This window comes from Orbicella franksi, chromosome 1 (assembly GCF_964199315.1).
Source record: "Orbicella franksi chromosome 1, jaOrbFran1.1, whole genome shotgun sequence".
Classification (NCBI taxonomy): domain Eukaryota; kingdom Metazoa; phylum Cnidaria; class Anthozoa; order Scleractinia; family Merulinidae; genus Orbicella; species Orbicella franksi.
The window spans coordinates 25,974,183-25,996,809 of NC_138145.1; the positions used below are offsets into that span (position 1 = coordinate 25,974,183).

General features: G+C 37.3%; 1 protein-coding gene across 1 annotated transcript in view; it reads left to right on the forward strand.

The window, feature by feature from the left end:
- LOC145499317 (NBAS subunit of NRZ tethering complex-like) overlaps positions 1–22,627 on the forward strand; it is a 57,971-nt gene that overhangs the window by 7,815 nt on the left and 27,529 nt on the right. The window contains exons 6-30 of the mRNA XM_081478823.1: positions 1,510–1,553; positions 2,041–2,116; positions 2,218–2,275; positions 2,386–2,465; positions 2,631–2,687; positions 3,989–4,131; positions 4,902–5,005; positions 5,142–5,207; positions 5,742–5,870; positions 6,201–6,267; positions 6,616–6,662; positions 7,119–7,174; positions 9,966–10,056; positions 10,531–10,716; positions 11,723–11,778; positions 12,442–12,511; positions 12,689–12,814; positions 13,335–13,579; positions 14,400–14,583; positions 15,023–15,159; positions 19,101–19,262; positions 20,814–20,889; positions 21,501–21,551; positions 21,668–21,721; positions 22,406–22,486. Coding sequence (XP_081334949.1) covers positions 1,510–1,553; positions 2,041–2,116; positions 2,218–2,275; positions 2,386–2,465; positions 2,631–2,687; positions 3,989–4,131; positions 4,902–5,005; positions 5,142–5,207; positions 5,742–5,870; positions 6,201–6,267; positions 6,616–6,662; positions 7,119–7,174; positions 9,966–10,056; positions 10,531–10,716; positions 11,723–11,778; positions 12,442–12,511; positions 12,689–12,814; positions 13,335–13,579; positions 14,400–14,583; positions 15,023–15,159; positions 19,101–19,262; positions 20,814–20,889; positions 21,501–21,551; positions 21,668–21,721; positions 22,406–22,486 — 2,446 coding nt within the window. The remainder of the gene's footprint in view (positions 1–1,509; positions 1,554–2,040; positions 2,117–2,217; positions 2,276–2,385; positions 2,466–2,630; positions 2,688–3,988; positions 4,132–4,901; positions 5,006–5,141; positions 5,208–5,741; positions 5,871–6,200; positions 6,268–6,615; positions 6,663–7,118; positions 7,175–9,965; positions 10,057–10,530; positions 10,717–11,722; positions 11,779–12,441; positions 12,512–12,688; positions 12,815–13,334; positions 13,580–14,399; positions 14,584–15,022; positions 15,160–19,100; positions 19,263–20,813; positions 20,890–21,500; positions 21,552–21,667; positions 21,722–22,405; positions 22,487–22,627) is intronic.

A 22,627-nucleotide genomic window follows, 5' to 3' on the forward strand; every position in this document is an offset into this window, starting at 1 on the left:
ATCTTTACAAGGAAATTTTTGCAGCAAAAATTCATAGAAATCTCTCAAATATTTACAAAGTTATGACGTTGTGTGCCAAATGGCACTGTTAGGGAGTAAAGGGTTAAAGTTTAGTTTAGTTTAAGAATCAGTTTGTCTGCTTATGTTCCAATCTTCTAGGAACAATTTTTAAACGTCATCGCTTCAGCATGCATTGTGTGCCATTTATTTAATTTGTCATACGTGAAACACGCATTGTTCAGTTGTTCTATAAATGACATGAAATCCCGGCTACTGCTCCAATAACCCTCGCTGTCCACGGTTATATATAGTTCAAGACAAATGGCTTTGAATTGACTTTGCTCACTTAGCAAACTATTTACTATATGGGTAACAATGAAAACATGTGATAACCTAGTTACGGCAAGACCAAAGCAGGGAATAATTTTGTGCAAGTATCAAACGAAATAATCAAAGTACGAATCTCATTTAATTGATGGTATGATTAGTGCTGGAAAAAGCATCTGAGCTGCGTTTAAGCTAAATACAGCATGGTCTTCAAAGTATAAAATCAACTTCGTTGTTCATATATTGCTGCACCTTTTCATCAGCATTTTGTTCAACTTGATGTCCAACAAACATGATGCTCAGGATATGACAAAGAATCTAACGTTTATTTCAATGGATGGAACATTTCTGTCGGTTTGGTTACCTGAATCGATTGGGAAAGCACGATAGTATTTATTCATGAAAGTGAAGTATGATCATCGCAGTAAATTTTCCAATTTAAGCAACTGGAAAGAAGCTTCTTCTTTCCAGTTGCTTAAATTGGAAAATTTACTGCGATGATCATACTTCACTTTCATCTACTACCGCAGTTCAAATATGAATTATTTCATATATACTTTACATCATTTCACTCACGGGAAGATATGAACTCAATTAATTGACCTCGCTCCCAATGTGTGGCTTCATAGCTCAGTTGGTAGAGCATCGCACCGGTATTGCGGAGGTCACGGGTTCGAATCTTGTTGAAGCCCTGATTTTTTTTCAGGCTTCTTCTTTCCAGTTGCTTAAATTGGAAAATTTACTGCGATAATCATACTTCACTTTCATCTACTACCGCAGTTCAAATATGAATTATTTCATATATACTTTACAGTATTTATTCAATCACATATCACACCGACTGGAAAGAAAACTCTTTGAGTAGCTCCCCTCCCCTTCGGAAATTTACCTATTTCAAACTCCCCTACCCCTTGGAATTTCTGTGATCCTCCATTGGGGGGGGGGGGGGGGGGGGGGGAGAGGGTATGGATATTTTCTGGAACCACACAATTTCCAAACACAGAGAAGAAAGTTGAAAATATAATGTTCAGTGGAGTATTTGTCACAAACTTTGAGGTGTTTGGAATGTGGTAAAAAGCATTCTTGAGTGTTAGAAGAAAGCAATTTTTTTACCTACAGTAGTTTCTTATCTGTTTGATATGTCATCTACCACATTTACCAATTTATTGTTTTCTTATGTAGATCATTCATAGACGACTTTGAATCAGTGGTTGCAAAATGTGTTGGTAGGTGCACCATTTTGACTTGACCATTTTGTTGCAAGCACATCTGACATTATTCTTTTATGCTAAGAGATAATTAGTGCCAGTAACAAACACATATGTTAATAATCTTGAGTACAAACCGTGACATGGAACATTGTCATAACTAACTCTAATCTTGTGATAGGAAAATTATAAACTTTGAATGAATGCCTTCCTTTACAAAGAATGATTGTATTTCTAACAGCTTGCCATCAGATGTACATACAGCAGCCCTTTATTGATGGAGAATTCAAGAAATGTTAAACATGTTAAGGATCCCTTTTGTCGAAGCTTTTCCATACTTTTTGACTAGATATTATGTCAATGCTACCTGTCTTTTGAATTACAGCATGCAAGAGTATTGAGTTGTTAAACCAGTCATTAACTTGGGTTGTGCTGTTTAATCCAGCAGATGTTACTCTCTGGAAACACTTGGTAAATGCATTTTTCCTTGATCTTTTGGTTTCAGTTGATGATGACAACTCTCCACAATGGAGGAAGTTGGCTTGGAGTCAGGACTGTTCTATGTTGGCTTGTTCTTACAGGTTTGTAATGTATTGGGTTGACCAGTTTGCTTACTTACATGTTTGCAAGGCTGTTAGAACATCATCAATATTTTAATTTCTATTTAATTTTCTTCAACTAGCTCTGGTGACATAGTAGTGTTTGACCTTGCTGGAGAGCTACTCTTTACAATTTCTCAGGTAAGTTACAAAATGTCAAGACGTGATTTTAATTAAAATAAATGGATGCTTTTAAGTAGAGCTTGTTTGAGGCACTAACTATAGATGCTGTTTTTATCATTTCAATCTAGACTGTGGGAACTATTCCTTCAGATCTCAGTGACTGCATAGCTGGATTGGTTTTTATTGAGCATAAACATAGCTCACAGTGGTAAGAAGATGATTAACATTAATTGACATTAATTTATTTTTTTGTGTTGTAATTTAAAATTTTTTGAACCTGTCAGTGATATCGTTATTTTTCTGACATTGATATATGACTGGTGTCTGATAATAAATTAGTAATTTTCACTAAACTGAATGTCCTTCTTTGCAGGTCTGCAGAGCTGTTAGTGATAAATTATTGTGGTGAACTTAAGAACTATTTGGTCAGGTTTGTGTGCTGCATCACAATAAAGAGATTGTGTGGTTTTTTTTTTTTTGAGAAGAGAAGCATTTTCTCCTTATATGTACTTTCTTCATCACTAATTGAATAAAAGATTTTACTCCATACATGATGATTATGATGTAACCCATGGAAATTGAGTGGAACTGAGGTAATCTTGAACAGTCAAAGATTCTGATGAGGTTAACATTGACTCAAGTTAATCGGTGTCCAGAGGAAATACTCCCCCCACCCAAATATCAGGATAGAATTAGGTTAGTCATAGGGCTGCAAAGACCACCCAGGACAGGGAACATTGCAGGGACCTCATGGGTGGCTTATATGCCACGTGGCGTGAGAAGGCCTAAGGAGGGAATAGGGCATTATTTAAGACCAAAACTTGCTTATTGTTGAAACTTATTGATTGAAATTTGAAGAAACAAAATGTAAATAAAAAGGTAATTATCTTATTTAGGTACAATGTGTGGTTCCAGAAAATATCCATACCCCCCACGGAGGGTTTTTCTAGGTTGACCCCCCACCCCCCAGGATTTTCCGTTCCCTGGGGGCTTCACAGTACTCCCGCACCCCCTGGAATTTCCATGATTTTTCCACTTGCCCCCCCCCCCTCGGAAATTCCGTATCCATAAAAAAACAAGACTTAACTCATTAATTGTAATAAAATTTAGCCGCAGCTGTTTATAGTTACATTGTAGACAAAGACGTACTTTTTCATGTTATAATTTTGTATGAGTATCAAACAAAATAAACAAAGTATGAATTGCATTTAATTGACGACATGATTAATGCTGGAAAAAGTATCTGAGCTGTATTTAAGCTAAATACAGCACAATCTTTGAAGTATAAAATATCAACTTCATTGTTCATGTATTGCTGCACCTCTTCGTTGGCATTTTGTTCAACTTGACGTCCAACAAACAGGATACTCAGGATTGCTATTGGTTGTATGACGTTGGGAGAAAAATGGAAAATATATGACAAAGAATCTAACATTTATTTCTCAACAGATGGAACATTTCTGTTGGTTTGGTTACCTGAATCGATTGGGAAAGTACTGTAGCGTTCATTCAATCGCATTTCAGACCCACTGGAAAGAAAACTCCTTGAGTAGCCCCCCTCCCCTTTGGAAATTTACCTCTGTAAGGCCCCCTACCCCTTGGAATTTCCGTGACCCTCCATGGGGGGGGGGGGGGGAGGGTATGGATACTTTCTGGAACTACACAATGTATATTCAATATCATAATGATGATAGCAAGGAAACCATTGTAATATTAATGTCTTTCTTTTAGCTCTACCAATGGTTTCCAAAAGAACCACACATTCTCCTTTGCCAATGTTCTACCTCATGGAGTTTGCAGTGTTGTGTATCATCCTCAGCACAGCCTGTTGATTATTGGCAGTCTTATTGGTCAGGGGCAGAGAAATTCGACAGGTGAGTATAAAAAGAAACTATAATCTTAACAAGTGGACAGCGGATGTAAAACTTGTTGTTCCAGTGGTAAATCAAATAGAACGTTCCATTCCACTGGAGATGTTTTGGAAAAAAAGAATATCTTCAGAGGTATTTCTCTTTTCTAATTTAAACTAGAGGAATTGGAAAATCACTTCACCATTTCCTTTGGTCACACTATTCCCATGCTTTTTTCATGAAATACACAGCCATTCTCTTGGGAAATGAAATTGCATACTGTGAAACTGTTAGCATACTGTTAGTCTTCTGCATGTTGGTTATTTGGGTTGTCATGCAATGGTCCTCCCCCACTGGGAACATTGCATGGTAAAGTCTGCATACAAGCTAACTGGCTCATCAGGCCAGAGCTTATCTCAGTTTCAGTGGCATGAAGCGACTAGGAGTATTTCTACTCCCCCCTGGATGGGATGCTAGTCCATCACAGGGTTACCCCCAGCATTAAGTTCGCTAGTACCCATTTATTCACCTGGGTGGAGAGAGACACCGTGAGAGTAAAGTGTCTTGCCCAAGGACACAACACAATGTCCCCAGCCAGGGCTTGAGCCTGGACCGCTTGATCCAGAGATGAGTGCACTAACCGTGAGACCACCACACCTCCCACAACATTGCATGACAACCCAAATTATGGGTGCATAGGAGACTTGTAACTTATTTTAGCTATTTGTCATCATACATTTTAAAAGTGTAAGCTAATAATTGCTAATATCAAGATTTGTTTTGTTTAAAAACAGATGAGTCATGCCCAGCCTCTCAGTGTGGTTTGACAGCATGGAGGATTCTTTCAGGGTATCCACATTACAGTCTCATCGAAGATGAAGGCACTAAGTTTATTAAGGTTGGTCGCAGCATCTGTGAATGCAGTGAGCTGACAAGTTTGTTGAAGTAACTTTTTAATTTTCCTCCAAAGCTAAAACTTATTGTGATGATGCATCACTTAGAGATGTTTTAACATAGTTGTATTTATGATTCAGGCTGGATCTGGGATTTTAAACAAGCTTAGAAGTCTCCCGCTACTTAACCCAAGAACTGAGGGACAGGTTAGAGACCTCTCTGTAATGTTATTCCTCAGTAATCTTGAGATGAAAAGCTTGACATGCATCTAACTCCAAAAAACATGTCATAAGTATTCACTTTTAGTTGAAATTTATTTAGTTTTAGTGTTAAAAAAAAAGTGAAGCCTTGGAGCCGAATGGCTTATAGCTGCTGGAGCTTATCCCGATTTCTGTAGCATGAAGCAGCTAGGAGTATTTCTACCCCCCCCCCCCCTCCCTGGATGGGATGTTAGTCCATCGCAGGTCACTCCCCCGCAATTTGTTAGGTTTCCCCAACAATTTGCCGGTACCCATTTATACTCCTGGGTGGAGAGAGGCACTGTGAGAGTTAAGTGTCTTGCTCAAGACACTTAAGGAGGTAAGTAAAAATGATGGACATAGAATTGAATTAAAGGTTCAACTCCCTGTTTACTTACAATTAACATACACTGTAAGACGAAACCTGCTTTATTATGTCAACTAACGCTAATGTTAGGAACTTATCACACAAAGATGCATGTACATCTTGGTTTCCTTTAGGATGGTGTGGTTCACATGTCCCTGTCCCCAGATGGTACCAAGCTGGCAGCCCTTCATTTGTCAGGAGCCTTGTCTTTGTGGCAGGTGCCATCACTTAGGCATAAGAGAACATGGACGCAAGATGATCAGGTACTTTTTAAAGGGGCTCTTGGTCATTAGCTATTGCAGGTTTCAGTGGTTTTTGCTGGCAAAATTTACCACACCTCATGAATTACATCTAAGTGTAGTGAACTGAATTGGTAGAATAACACGAATTGTATATTAGAACCTGGCTTTAAAAGTATGTCCAACAGTCACAATGATGCAGCTACAATGTATGTCATCTCTTAAATAACTGTAACATACAGGTATAGCAAAGAAATCACAGACACCAGCCATAGTTTTAGGTTATTTTATTTGGCATCTCTGCTGTTTTTTTTGTGATACATGGCAGTTTTTCTTATGTTCAATTCCTGGCAGCCTCCAGTCAAACATCACGAAGAACGTCCTGGATTCCCAGCATCAAAACCATTGGATTCTACCAAGGGTTGGTTTTAAAAAAATGCACCTTTTACATATTAGGTGGAACAGTTGATAAAATATAGCTGAAGATGTTTCCCATCATTGATGATCAGTGTTAATTACTAATCACAGATTTCTGGTAATACTGATAGAGATTATGATACTAATAGTGAATTTCAATAACAGCAAGGCAAGCCTCAACTTATGTACTGTAAATTTCTTTGTACTTTTCCAACTAAGGCTTCATGTAATAATGGAAAACATCTGTTGTATTATTGGCTCTTGTAACATTATTTTTATTAGGTTTTTCTGGTCTAATTGAGGGTTTTATAACCTTTAAAACTGATGTTGTTTTAATTGTTTACATTCTTAGATACTTCCTTTTATGGTTTAATGGATGTTAATTGGTGGACTGAGGAGGTGAGATGAACCTGAAAAAATAATGTTTTAGTGTTACTTTATCATTCATGTGTAAATACTTCAACCAAATAAATATCAAAAGTAAACAAATGGGAATTAAATTAAATTAAACAAAGATTATGGACTACTAGCACAACATGTGTACTTTGAGCGGACAAACTTGTTATCTGACGTATTAAAACCAAAGACTTCTGTGTGTTACTTGTTAGAATACCAAAGATTCTGTTTGGTCAGATACTTCTACAACTAACAATGTTGTCCAGGTTCTATGTACCCCTGTAGGTCAATGTGCACTGTCTAATAGGTTTTTTGACCCAGTCCATGACTGTAGTTGTCGTGCAAGGGAGGGGAGGCATAGGTGACTCATCTCCCACCCAATCTACCCATGTGCCAGCATTTCAAGTGAAAAATTTACCAAATGAATGTGTTAAGCTTATTACATTGTTGTCCTACCAGGCTTTAATTCTGTCTCACAGCATAGGAGCATTAACTGTATCATCCACGGAACAAAGGTATGGAGAATAAATTAACATTTTTGTGGCTTCTGGTTGAAAAAAATCTCAGTTAGGCCTGTGCTTGGAATAGCCATGAAATGATGACTAATACTAATGTTCAAAACAGCTCCTTGCTACTGTGAGTTTTAAAGTGAGTAAAAACTGTAATATTTTAAGGATGGTGCCTACTAAATACAAAAGTTTTTGTGCCAGATTAGGACCATGCGGATAAAGTAGATCTTTGCAAGGTCTATTGGAATCCACAAAGAAAAATGGGGGTAGCCACACATTTTTTCAAGATAATTAGCCTTGAATCTCAACAAAAATGCTGACATCAGCATTTTTCTGGAAAAGAAGGAAAGGATATTTCTTCACAGATTCCATTTGAATTTGCCCTTACATACAGGAAAGCAAACACGTTTATAAAGATCTTAAAACTACATGGTAACTGGTAACATAAAAACCACTTTTGGTAATTGCATCAGTGCTTTTAGCGTCTATGACAGCCTTCCTCTGGTTCAGCTAAAATACAGTCTGAAATAGCTTTTCCTTACAACCAGAAACTGATCATGTGTTGAATAGGCTTGCCACCTCCATTTTATAACATAAAATGTAGGGGTTACCACGTGTTTTTTAGTGCAAAGTGGACTATTGGGATGGTTTTGGGGGCTGCCATCCGCTAAGGCACTATGGAACTAAGGCTTTATGGAAAGTAAGTCCTAAGGTGCTAAGGTGTAAACTTTAATGTTTATTTTAATTAATTAATTAATTAATTTCAATTAATTAATTAGTCTAGAGGCAAGGAAGTGGTTGGGGGTGGGGTGGGAGAGGTACTTGTGCACTCTATGAAAGACATGTCCCACCTACGCCGGTTGAGTATGAACATTGCAAAGCCATATATTTGTTTCAGAAAACCCCTTGCTCTCCTTGTGGTACTATTCTCTTTAGAACAAAACCAATTTGCTCTATAGGCATGGCAGATAAGTTAGCATTCGTATCTTCTATGTATTAGGCAGAGGATACATTACATACGGATTACACAAATGTTGAGTGGTTTTCCTTATGGTAGAACGCAACATGTAAGACGCATGTGTTCTAGCATCGCTAGTGTTATACACTATGTTTCCATGCAGTTTTAGTTTTATATCTCATGTGATGTGAACAAGGACGGCAGTTATATTTCAATTAGTGCCACTTCTCCCTTTTTAGAGCAAAACTGAAATGTTACTGTGGATGCATATCTTTTAGAATTACCCAAAGGTCGGTTCAAAATTTTCAAACTACAATAGTGAGTTTGTCAGGGTTCAAATAAAGAAGGGAAATGTATCACTTCTCCTTAGCAGCTTATTTATTTCTTGCCTTAATTGCATCTGTAAGAGAGACCAAAAAGTTTCTGAGATGGTCGCTTTAATACTCTTCAAATTGTAAATTTGTGACAAAAGAACCAGGAAAGTGCTCAAATATTGCTGCAGATGCCGTATCATCTAATGAAAGCACAAATTAATTTAATCAGTCTTTGAGGAGACTCATCCACCAATGCAGAATATAATATCGGCCAAGTAGCACTGTTTACCTTCAATACTTCTTGTTGAAACACTTCTCCGTTGTTCTATCGATACTGTTGTGTATTAATTTTGAATTGTGTTATTGTTTACAACAAAGGTGGCACCAGCAAAAGAAAAAGAATGTGGTATTCTGTGACTATCTGATAATTGAATTAGCTCTTCTTTATTGCTGAAAAAAATTACGTTTTGAGTAAAACAAAATCGTTTCTCTTCCATTTCTTCATCAGATATTTAACTTTCTTTCATTTACCTCCAGTGGTGACAGAAAAAACAAGCAAATCCTCCATGTGTTTTGGAGAAAACAAGGGTTTTATTTTGCATACCTTTGCTACAAGTTGGCATGAAAAGCTACAAGTACCAAGCTACAAGTTGGCATGAAAAGCTAAATTGTCATGTTTACTGCTTAAATGTAATATTGAATTTTAAATGAACAAAAATCAAAGTAAAACACCAGAGTAAAATTTAAAGACTGTCGCAACAGACAGTAATAAAATATTGAGTAATTTTTGGACCTTGAATGAAGCAAAATACAACCATGAAACATACACACTGCTTAGGGGAAAAGCCTTAGCAGACTACCAAGGTAAATACAAACCGGAAGTGAACTGAGCAGGGGTGGAGTACTTGTGCGACTGCCATGCCAGAGCTACAGTATCAATACAATTGCACTCTGCACTATCTGAGATTGTCGCACTAGTTATTAGTTGTCGCACTAGTTGCATTAGTTGTCACACTAGTTATTCATCTTTTTTGAAAACTTTTACAGTGCCCATTACATTTTTTCCTGTCACCTCCCCACAAAGTGAAACATTTGCATCTCTCACACTTGTTTTGCGTGCGCATTACGCCATCTGCAAGTACATGTTTGCAGTTGGATTTCAGTATAATTTTCAATAGATAACAGCTAGTTTTTCAGCTGGAAGCCGTTAATAATTAGTGGTTAGCGATATGCTGCTATTCTGGCATTCCTGGTTTTAGTACAGATTCATTAAACTTGATTTAGTCACAGTAGAAAAATTTTGCTTTCATTTTAGTTGCATACTTGATAACATAGTTGATTACGTCACTGCAAACCTTAGCGGGTGCGTGGCTGTTAAACCATGCCTTGTGTGATGCACAGAACGTGTGTACACTAACAAAAGTTGGCACCATCCTTAAGTCACTTCTATCCCAGCATTGATAAAATATTAGATAAGAAAAGTAAATATTTGTTGCTAACATAGCTTTCTGTGTCTCTATGTCAGTCTTCATAACTTGCTTGGCAGCCGTCCAGAAAAGTGTGAACCATGGTCATGCATTACTGCTGCTTATGATAAAGGATTCCTTATCTTGGAGGTAAAGAACCTAAGAGATTGTTTAACAACTTGTCATTGGTAATGGTATTGCAGTACAACTTTGTATAGTCTTACAGGTATGCTGCAACTTTAAGATAGTCCAGGTAGGATCTGAAGTCAACCCAATAGCCCTCGGGAGCATCAACTGTAAAGATCACTTTCACTTGTGTTCTCTGTCCTTTTCTTGTAGATGATCAATATGGCTCAGGTCTAGAAAGAAACAAATTTGTCGTCAACACATTATTTTCCAAATTTTGTGTTTTGTTTATCTTTTAATTTAACTATAATATTGCTTTATAAGTATAATCCACAAAGAAAAGGTTAAATGTTTCAAAAAATAATGTCATATTGAGCCGAATGCTTTGCATTTCTTGAAAATTGAAATTGTCAGCATGGAGTTTTAATACTACAACAAAAGGAAAGCTCACTGTCAGCAAAATAATGATGTTTTTTTTACATTTCTTTTCTTTTGTAGTGTGAAAATGAAATCAAGAGCTTGCGATCCAAGCTTGTGCTTAATAATGGGAACGATGATGAGAATGAAGAGAAGGGAGAAGGCGAGTTAGACAGTGATGAGAATGATGACGACAAGGATGATGATGATGATGATGATGATGATGAGCCAACTCTGATGTCAAGATCAAAACATTGTGCTAAACAGGTTTTCTAACTAGTTTCCTCTTTTGTCAACGGACCTCGTATCGAACTGGTGTCACGACAAAACAAACTCAAATCCGGCCAATTCAGCGCCTTATGTGCTTGTGCTAATGAAGCAACAGTAAGAGAATAGCGTAATTATATTGACTAATAAAACTAGCGGCAAATGCCAAGCTTCTATGAATTTATCGTGTAGCAAAACAAAAGGTTTCTTTTGTTTTTCATTCAACAAAAGATCTCCAAAAAATACCCTTGGAAAACTGAGTTTTGCATACGTTATTTCTCGAAAACGAAGCACAAATCAACAAAAACAATAAATTACAGAACGATGCTTGTATTGTCAAAACAAGTAAGTCTGCCAAAAATTAGCTCGATCCTGCAAAAATAAAAATCTGCCAAAAAGCTATATACGCCCTTTTTGCACGAAAACCTTCAATTATAACAACAATCTCTAAACCTTGAAAAAAAGAAATCTTCCAGTCACAACCCATAGTGATAACCTTCTGAATGCCTTTAAGTTGATTGATGGCCAGGTAAAATGCAGTGTCTTGCTGAAAAGCAAAGTAAATGGCAATAAAACTAGCATTTGATTGACTAAAAAAAAACTATTTTTACTCAAAGCTGTATTTGTTTTGTATGGAGGTTATACATTCTGTTTTACCCTCATGCTGTTATCTTTTGGATGATGCTAGACTAGAATGTTCAGATTAAAACATCAAGTAGTGTGCACTAGAATCTAGCATTCTGATCATTGAGAAACTCTGGTCTGATCATCTCAGGAGAGTTGATGATATTGCAGCATCTTCAAGGGGCAGCTGCTAAACTGAGCTGCATTTGCCATGCTGTCAAATTACCATGACAGCTGGTTTTTTAATGAAATCTCCCATTGCTCTGATGACATACTTCAAGTTTGGCACCACAGAAGGTTTTTCTGTCGCTAATATTTTGCTACATGTATGTGCTGATTTTAATAGAATTTGTTTTTAACATAATAAGTTTTTGTTTTTAAGGTGATGTTTTTCCTAACTGAAAGTGAAAGATTTCAACCACCTATTAAGATACGCAGGTAATGAAAGGACTCAAGCTTTGTGCTCAGTTCACTTCAGTGCTTCATTGATGCCTCTATATTTTTTGTTTACTCCAGATGTAATTGTAACAATCAATTGAAAGAAATCTGCATGTCTTCGTTTTGAATAGAACTGCTAGTATTTAAGAAATAGAAACCATGTACCATGTTTCTATTGAGTTACAGAAACATGAGTGGAAGTTTGGGAGAACGAGAAACGCTGTGGGAATATGAGCTGGAGGCAAGTGTTTCCACAGCTTTTTGGAGTTCTCCCAAACTTTCACGAGTGTTTCTATAACTCGATAGAAACACAGAGAACATGTTTTCTATTTCTTTTAAAAAACACCACGATGAAAAAAGAGAAACAGCTTGTTTACTTTGATCATCAAAATGTAAATTCTCTTTGCTCATGCCTTCATTCATCAACAGCTCATGCTAGTTCTGTGTTTCTATCGAGTTATAGAAACATGATTTTTAACCAATCGGCACACGTATTTTCTTAGGGCTGTTTTCTAAATAAGATTATAACCTGTTACTAACTGACGACAATGGTCATACTGGGGAATATTGTATATGTTTATATTGGAAGGTTTTTAACTGTAAAGAAACTCTTCAATTACAGTTTAGAAAATTTAGTTATTTCTGGATGTTACTTTTATGCAGAGTTCTTCACCGCACATATCGACTAGTGTGTTTAAGGTCCACGACACCTGAGGAACTCTATGCTAGGAAGGTAAAATTGTTCAGTGATCTTAACAGTGATTGGTTCTTTAGTGTTGTTTCTTCTTACAAGATCTACCTTCAGTTCTGAAACCCTTTTTTAAAATGAGACATTGAAATTAAGGTTTTTTTGTTACTTGGCAGTTCTAATTTTCTATGACATTGAGCAAACTTTGTTTTGTTGTTTCAGATTGAACACGAGGAATATGGCGAAGCACTAGTCCTTGCACAGACATATGGATTAGACAGTGACTTGGTTTATCAGAAGCAGTGGAGGAAATCCAGAGTTTCTGTAGCCTCAATCCATGACTACCTGGTACATGTGACCAACAATGAGAATTTTGTATTACTTTATTTGAAGGTTTTGAACACAAGATTATACAGATGTTCATAATATGTCTCGCTCTGAGAGCAGGCAAGTTGAACCAAATCCTGAGGAGGAAAGAATGGGGTTTCTCAAACTCATTAATAACTCATCAAGTTTAAACAAAAGAAACCATGACCATGACAGTGTTTGGATATCTGATCTTAATTTGCATAGATTTTTTACGATAAATTTTGTTTCTCCATTTTCTCCTTAGTTTTAGTTTCAATTGAGAAGATATTTCAAACACTCAAGACAGTGTTTGACCACATTTCCAAACACCTCGAAGTTCGTCAAAAATACTCCGCTATGCGTTGTAGTTTCCACTCTCTTCTCGGTGTTTGGAAATGTGGTCAACCACAGCTTTTCATGTTTGATATATTACATCATGTCTGAATGGGATTGTCTAGTCTAGTGCTGAAAATTATCATCAACTGGAGACATGTGACAGAGTATTATGGTATCATTGCAGAGTAAAGTCAAGAATCGTTTGTGGGTTCTGAATGAATGTGTGGAGAGAGTACCAGAAGACTATGAGGCTGCAAAACAGCTGCTGCGCTATGGTCTTCATGGAACAGATGCCAAGGTAGTGGACAATGTGGGTTGTGAAAAAGGACCCTTGCCATTTATTATAAAGGCAAAAGAAGATGAGCTTGAAGATGATGAGGAGAGAAAGAAGAAACGTAGAGAGCTTGAGGAATCCTTAAAGTTTGTCAGGTACTGCTCAAACACAAAGATTAACACATCAAGGAAAACATCTGATATAAGTAGCCCTGCTCATAGTCCAGTAAGTGGTCTCTTATGGGAGGTGAATTTAGGTTAGAGCATCAAGCTCCTTTTGAGTTGAGAACTGTCTCAAAAGAGGTTTGGTATATGTATAGCAGAGGTTTCATTAAGGGCTGGGCACCAGGCAAATTAACCGGCTGTGAGGATGATTTTGCCCACCTAGTTGGACCATCTAGGGAAGGTTTTTTCATCAAAAAGCTCAATTCAAAATGTTTCGCCTGCCTGTGAAAACCAGTTGTCCTTCTGCTAAAAACTTTAATAAAACCCCTGATATACATGTGCATGGAGATCCACCAGCACCCCTGGATAATCTGTAAGTGTCATGAATGAAGCTTTCAGGTAACTAAATGCAGTGTCTGCCTGAAATTGCTTTGTGTGAATGTTGACTTTTGTTGCAATGCAAATAAGAAAACTTACCTAGGAGAGGGCTATTGATCATCACCACTATAAAGAAAAAGGCAAGAAGTGTCCCCAGTGGACACTATCTTTTTGAGTAATTCAGAGGTATACATGTAGTACATGGTACTGTAAAATGCTGAAAAATGAGTGATGTAATTTGGATCAGTCAAGAGACCTTTAAGTTTGATCATCCATTGTTTGGTTCAACAAGTGTATCATCTTTTGGATTAGGATTTTCTCAGGTTGCCATCTAATTTATGCACATGATGATGGGTACTCTACATTCTATTTTCTAATATATTCCTAAGCTATTTTGCTGATATTTATTTGAAGTAAATCCTTTTTTTATCAGTTTCAATCTGGAGCAAAGAGACATTTGTATGTACCGTCTGAAGCTTCTTCAATACCTTGATCGTCTCTCCGCCTATGAAGTTATTTTAGGTGGAGTCCACATAGCTCATGAGGAGTACTGCCACACCTTCTTTGAGAGATTTAGAGAGTTGAACATTATTCAAGCTGCTGTGGAGTATGCTAGGGTATGTTTACTATACACGGCTCTGTATGATCATTTTTCTGACTTGCTAAAACAGTTATGTGAGATATTTCTGCAAAGTGCAGAGAAACCGTACTGACAGACCATCAAAATCTAGTTGCATTATAGTGGGTGGGTTCCAAAATAAGACAATGACTACATTTTTGTTGGTGGTTGTTAGGTACTTTTGCTTCTGATAACAGAAATAAAAGCCAACAGAGAGAAATCTGTCCATATTTTTCAACCAAATATCTCTGCACTGAGATAATTGCGCAAATTTGTAGCGATCATTGTTGGATTTTTGTCAAATTTGAGCTTGACAGAGCAGTGGACAATTAATATGTCCTCCCATTTTAAATGAAGCCTTTCCCTATGTACCTTGGGGTATATACTACTGATTAGCATACCACAATGCCAATATTATTTTTGTGTTATTTTTTTAGGAAGGAAACGGGGAAGCATTGGATGCAATCTTCTCATATCATGGCCAAGAGACCCTTCCACACAGGCTTGCTATTCTTTCTAACTTTGATGAGACTTTGCCCCCATCGGAGTATAGATCTCTTCTTCCAGAGGCAGGGTGAGTGTTGTTTACATTACATATAATTTCTGCTTGGTTTTCAGTACTTTCTTATTTTTGAATTAAGGTATCAGTAAGGGGAAAATTTGCAATTTTGCATAATTTTACTTTTTTAAGCGGTTGGATAAATCTTAAAGTAATCTTTAAGATAAAAAAAACTCCACGAAAAAATCTTATATCTGCCGCTAGTTATTGCGCGAGAAAGATTGTTTTGCATATTAATTACTTAATTGAGAGTTGACAAGTTCTGTCAAATGAATTTATTATCGAGGCAAGAAGTCACATGACATCAAGATCATGCTGAGTTGACATGCGATTCGCACGCCATAATCAGTGGCGGATGTCTTCAAAGAAGACAGAGCGATCTTGCCTGTTTTCATCAGCTAAAGGAAGGCCAAAGAAGGCGAAAAACACTTTCAACAAAGAGTGGGCCGCTAAATTAACGGAAAGCGGCAAAGGGTTCGTTTTACAATCAAGAAAAATTGCTGGATGAACGCGACAACGATCACGATCATGAAGCCAGCGAGCAAGCCGAAAGGAGCGCAAGCCGCGCTAAAATACTGTTGCAAGAAACTGTCGAAGCAGAGGAGATTGACGAAGAGAAGTGGACGAAATTGAAAGGCAGATCGATTGTACAAAATTAGAATCACCAGTGCAACATTTTTTTTTTCTTACCCAGCTACTGTCATTTCTTCCAGTATCTTTGCCTTTGCATCAACATCAGTCAATGTAGTCCCGTTAACGACGTCCTCTCCAGCGTTTCCCTTTGTGCGCTTGCATTTTCTCGGGAACCTTCTACGGGTCTTCGGCATGTTAACAGTGACATGGTCATAATTTTGAAGATTAGTCAACCGATACGTAAAATTTCGAACGCTAATATGGTAAATCAAAAGATAATTTCACGTTTACTAACTTTGGAATTCTGACTTCACACATGAAAAAGCGGTTTATTCACTGGTGAATAATTTACTGCTCGCTGTCGCGGAAATTTGTACCTGTTCCATGTTAACTGTCACAGTCCTATTGTTATACAGAAAGTTGATTCCTCTGCGGTGTCTCCCTTGGTGTGATAATCTCATAACACTTGGATGCCGCCGAATTTTATTTTTTCTCTGTTTCTCGAAAGTAAAAAATAGGCGAGTTGTACATGCATTTTGAGTTACAGGTCGGCAGCCCCCTGGACCAAATTGGCTGAAATTCGGAGAGAATGTTGTCAGAATGATCGCCGACAAAAACTTGTCTGCGAATTCTGATTACTCTTTTCATTAAAAAGTTATGCCTTTTTTTCGTGGGCAGTCCTATTTTTCTCCCTTTTCTAACTTTATCCTCTTGTAAAATAATAACAAACGCATGTGCCAAAAATCTGAGACACGGTTTTTGAGGTCAATGTGTGAAGAAACGGATGCCATGTTAATCGTTTTCTCCGACCTAAATTTAGCGGGCGCATACCTTGATTTATGGGTTCGTGAATCTTTGTAAATATATTCACATTTTCGAAACACGGTAAATTTTTACCATTTTAAACAGGTCAGGTCATAATCTGTAGTTATTAAGCCTCCAGTAAATATACAGTTTATATGGGTTTTTGTTAAAGCCACGAACACTAGAGCGGACTGCGCATGGATGGTCAAATGGGTTATACTGATACCTTAAGGTGACTACCAGTGCATGTATATCAAGGCTGGCATTATTGTGTGTACTTCTGCAGCTTGATCAATCTTTATGGTGTTTTGTAAAATGATGTTGTGTAGACTGATTGTGACATAAACAAAGCTGTTGGATGGATGTCAAACAGAATGACTTAATTAGACTAACAATAGACAGATCAAAAGTTACTAGAACCAACCAATTTTTGTTGACAAACTTTACACAAGTCTTGCAGCCAATACTATCACAGCTTAACTGAGTGACCAATCAGTTTGAACAGGCCAGACTTACAATGCCATTGACTGACAAACACTTGACTCTGAAAACGGTTGTTAAAACGAGAGTCACCAACAACAGTTGCATAAGAATTACTGATACTTCTGGCTTCAAACTATCTGCTATGAAACTGAAATTTGGGCATATATAGCAATTTCATACAACAATTTTAATATTTTCAGGATTGAGCTAATTTTTGGCAAACTGACTTGTTTTGACATGAAAAGCATCGTTCTGTAATTGTTTTTGTTGATTTGCGCTTCATTTTCAAGAAATAATGTATGTAAAAACTCAGTTTTCCAAGGGTATCTTTTGGAGATCTTTTGTTGAATGAAAAACAGAAGAAACCTTTTGTTTTGCTAAAGGATGAAGTCACCGAAGCATGGCATTTGCTGCTAGTTATTCAAACCGATACAAGTTTTATTATTCATATAATTACACTATTCTCTTACTGTTGCTTCGTTAGCACAAGCGAATAAGGCACTAAATGGGCCGGATTCGAGTTTGTTTTGTCGAGACACCGGTTTGATATGAGCTCCGTCAATTTTTGTTCTGGTCTATTTCTCTACTTCTTTCAAAAATAAAAACATGTATTTAAAAAGAACCGTGCTGCTGAAGCTGCGAAAAGTACAGTCGAACCTCGATTATCTGGACTTCTTTCTCCGGTCCCAATTTTTTATGAATATTAATTAGTTGTGATCTACAAAACTCAAAGTCGCAAAAAGCCCAATAATCCCTTCAAAAGACTGTTGGAACAGTGTATTATCCTGTGCGCTTTTCAAAATTCGCAAGTGTGACAAGATAAATAAATATTCGGATGCGTTCAGCTGATATCTGATTGGCTCAATTGTTTTGTTACCAAGGAATTTTCATGCTTGATTAGTTCCTTCCATGTGGGTTATGTAAACACATGAGCGATCGATCGTAAACTCAAATAAAAAACATGTCTACGAAGCGAAAGCATGGTCGAAATGTTGGAACATGTACAGCAACTTGACAATCGGGAAATGCCTAATGCTCGCGATGTGGAAGATTGGCTTAATCTGGAAAACGAGCTCCCGACTTCACCGTAAATGTCTGATGAAGAGATTTTAGCCACCGTCGTCGGAGATTCAACGGAAAGCGAAAAGTGTGTGTAGCGATGAGGAAGATGAGGGTGAGGACTAGCATTGACTAAAGAGGCAGCGCAATGTTTCAAAAAATGCTTGTCGTGGATGGAATCACAGAACGATATTGACCCTGTGCAGTTAATGCAGCTAAGACGAATGATGGACTTCACAATGCAATCAAGCTACAAGTCTTTGAAGCAAACAAACATGCTTGAACATTTTAGACCTTTGTAAATACCTGAACTGAAAGTTTTTATTTGTAAATACATACAGGCTGATGTTTTCTTTGCTGTATACCTTTTGTTTACATTTCTATCTCATTAATATTCATGTTTTTGATTATCCAGACTCTCGATTAGCTGGACTATTTACCGAGGTCCCAACGAGTCCAGATAATTGAGGTTGGACTGTAACTGTTTAAGTTCGCGTTGTGTTGAAATTCACCTTCGAAGGATTCGCTCCAAAAGATGCCGTTTGGAAAACCAAGTTTTTTGCATACGTTATTTCTTGAAAACCGTAGTGCAAATCAACAAAAACAATTATGCAATGATGCTTTTCACATCAAAACAAGTCAGTCTGCCAGAAATTAGCTTGATCCTGCAAAAAATAAAAATTGGCCCAAAAAGCTATATACGCGCTTTTTGCACGAAAGCCTTCAAATAGGACAGAAGAGTGTTTATTTAAATCCTTGTGAGACAGGGCTAAGGGTGTAGAAAATTGTTCTATGACTAATGGGAAACCACTTGATGACTGGTTTCCTTGGTCTCAAGATCTTGCATGTGATTGCTCACATTACGATGAACATTCTTTGCAAGTAGATGTTCACACCCCTATTATGCTGACAGCAACTCTTTTGCCTGCAGTTCTCATTTCTTATTATATATTAATCGTCTTATGTTATTGTTTTAGGTACTCATCAGATGATCCAGATATTTTAGAATGGGATGAGAAGTCCTGGAGAGATTCCGACTGGGTGGAGCAGGCTAAGTGCAGGCAAGCTTTAGGTTGGGATGACAGTGGAGACCCAGCAGAATTTATTTACCTTGAGAACCCTGATTTGCAACAGTACAGGTGGGTAGGGGCATGGCCATTCATTAGTGTTACATGTGACTGTTTCTGGTTTTAAAATAATCACAATGATTTAGTTGTACATAGATGTATTCAAAGTGTTGTTTAGGCTAGATGGCTGTGAAATGGTGGAAAATTATTTCATCTATTTTTTCCTGGAGATAGTTAAATCAACTACAATCATGGACAAAAGTCTTGGGACAAATTTCACTTTTGGCGCTTTTGCGTACACGCCAGGCGTGAATACAACTTCACCTGCCTAACCTCGCCCCTCACCCCTCATGCAATGTTGAAAACTAGTACGTGCAATTTCTCCTATTTTCAACATTGTGTTGGGTGGGTAGGGGGGACAGCAACCGGTTTATGAAGGATATATTAGCGTTTTCTTCATACTTCAGTTCTAAAACACAGATAATCCATTACATTACATAAGTGTCCCAAGGACTTTTGTCCAGGATTGTAGGTCTTCCAAAGTGCACGGTAAATCCTCTACAAGAATATCCCTCTTCATATTGCTAACTTTATTGTAATAGTGATGGTAGCTTGAAGTGACAGCTGAATCAGAATTGTTTATAGAAGTGTTGGTAACACGAAATTTTCAGTATTAGAATATAGCAATTACATCTCTATTATGTGAAGGTGAATTAATCAACATGACACGAGCGTGGGACAAAGAAAAATTCTGAGTCCCTGACAGGAATCGAACCCATGACCTCCTGAACACCGGACAGGCGCTCTATCCACTGAACTATGAGAACTCATGGAGAGCAAGGTCATTTAACTGAGTTCATATATGATAGGTGTCCTGCATATTGCTAGGATCAACGCTATTGAAGTCATCGTGAGTAGTGATAACTTAATAAAGATGGTGAATTTAAGCTCGGTAATGAAATGTGAAGGTGAATTAATCAACATGACACGAGCATGGGACAAAGAAAAATTCTGAGTCCCTGACAGGAATGGAACCCATGACCTCCTGAACACCGGACGGGCGCTCTATCCACTGAGCTACAAGAACTCATGGAGAGCAAGGTCATTTAACTGAGTTCATATATGATAGGTGTCCTGCATACTGCTAGGATCAACGCTATCGAAGTCATCATGAGTAGTGATAAGTTAATAAAGATGGTGAATTTTAAGCTCGGTAATGAAATGTGAAGGTGAATTAATCAACATGAGGTGAATTAATCAACATGAGTTCTCATAGCTCAGTGGATAGAACGCCCGTCTGGTGTTCGGGAGGTCTTGGGTTCGATTCCTGTCAGGGACTCAGAATTTTTCTTTGTCCCACGCTTGTGTCATGTTGATTAATTCACCTTCACATTTCATTACTCAGCTTAAAATTCACCATCTTTATTAACTTTTTACATCTCTATTAGCAACGCCATAGCTTTTAGAAATTGCAATTCCCTTGGTTTTCCAGGTTAGCTTTTCAGAGCTTAATTTTGTAAGTATTGCTGCAGCATGACAGAGAGTGAGGGAAAATGTACTTATGCCATAGTAAAGTAAATTTACCAACTAGTGAGTCTAGTGATGTTGCTTGTTATTCTGAAGGTGTGAGCTTTCTTCTGATGTTGTGACACAGTGGTACAGGAGCAGAGCCTGTGAGATGGAATGCCTCTCCAAGCAGGTGGTTGTTTTGACCTTTGCTCATAAATATACTTCATACTAGTGGTTGCAATCCATGTAAATTAATAAGGATTGTGCCCACAAGGAAAAAGAGTTTGTTGTGTGGATAATGTTATTGCACAAACAGAGCAGGTCGATTATGCCAATACTCATGTACATGTATTCCTAATCATATGTTTCTGTTACACTTTGGTAGCAAATCAGGTGAGATTGGTTCAGCCATGGTTTGTATTTTGGTGAGACCAACCAAGCCTGATATGCCGTCAAAGTGTACTTAAAAAGGTACCATTAGGTATTTACCCCACCCACATTTGGCTAAGTGACCATGATATCATAGCCACATGAAGTCAGTAACTTGATATCCCAGGATATCAGGATGGTAGACACACCTTCTGAATGGTTCAAATGTTGCAAATTTGGGTATATATGGTACTATTTATATGATTGCAATGAAGTAACAAAGTTTATTTTTTCTACTGAGAATTTTTCTTAGTGTAGTAAATTGTTGCAGAAGATCTGGAATGTCCTGCAGCATTAGCAGTAGCTGGAAAATTTTGATATGTCAGTTGGCAGTATAAACATGATTTGGTGTTGTATTATTTCTGTGAATAGGTTGGAAATTCCCTGGAACTAATAAAACTTGGAATGGAAAGAGGCATCAAGGTAAATAGTCCCAAGAGTGATCAATCTTTTTGTTTTCAGAAACTAATTGCCAGATATTTTAGAATTGAAACTAGTTGTGTTTTTATTAATCCATGTATCTCTTATTGTTTATCTAGGGGCTTAGAGATCTTCATGATGACCTTGTTACACTTGAAGTGTTAGTTTATGAGGTAGGTTTCAGTCACATGGTCACAATCATGCTCATGTATCGCTGCTTCTATAATGTTACAGACACAGCCAATCCAACTTTGAATAGAATTAATAAGAAGGTGTGTTACAAAGGTGTTAAAAAATTTCCCCTTAATTGGTCCAGCTCAGTTTATAAATATTCACATGTTCACATCACAACACTAGCTAGGATGCTTACATGTACTGTAAGAGGAAACCTCCTATTAACAGGAGATTTCCTATACATTGTAGGTGGAACCCTCCCCTAAAGGAGCAATTTTTTAAGACAGCAGCTCCTAAAAGTTAATGTTGCTTTATTTATTACGCGAGCAAGAAAATTAGTTAGAATATTAATATTAGTTCCCATAAAGGGATACCTTTTTAAGAGAGCACCTCCTAAAAGTTAATGTTGCTTTATTTATTACATGAGTGAGAAAATTAGTTAATATTGTGATTGACTGAGAGCAGATAAATTTATCTGCGCCATACTGCACAGTAATGTGTGTGCACTTATGAAAGCTTGAGCAATTAAGGATTTACTCTACTTGTGTTATTTGAAAAATTCCTTTAAAGGCGAGTGCAATTTTGAGAGAATTTTTGAACCTCTTTTACTGTATATGTTATTGCACTTTTATTCATGTGATTACCTTAAAGTATATACTAATTTTGGTCTTTGCTTGTTTTAGAGTTGTGCAGATGTTTATCTCAGTTTGGAAACATTTCAAAGCATGACAGAACTGGACAAACTAAGGATGCTACTTAAGAAGGTATGTGGGTAAATTTATTATCTGCTTAGTACATGCATGTTTTGCACTTTTGAGCATGGCCACTGGGTAAGTTATTTACACAGAAAATTGATCTCTGGTTTCTGTAAAGATTGCTTACATTCAGTTACTTCCATTTGTGTC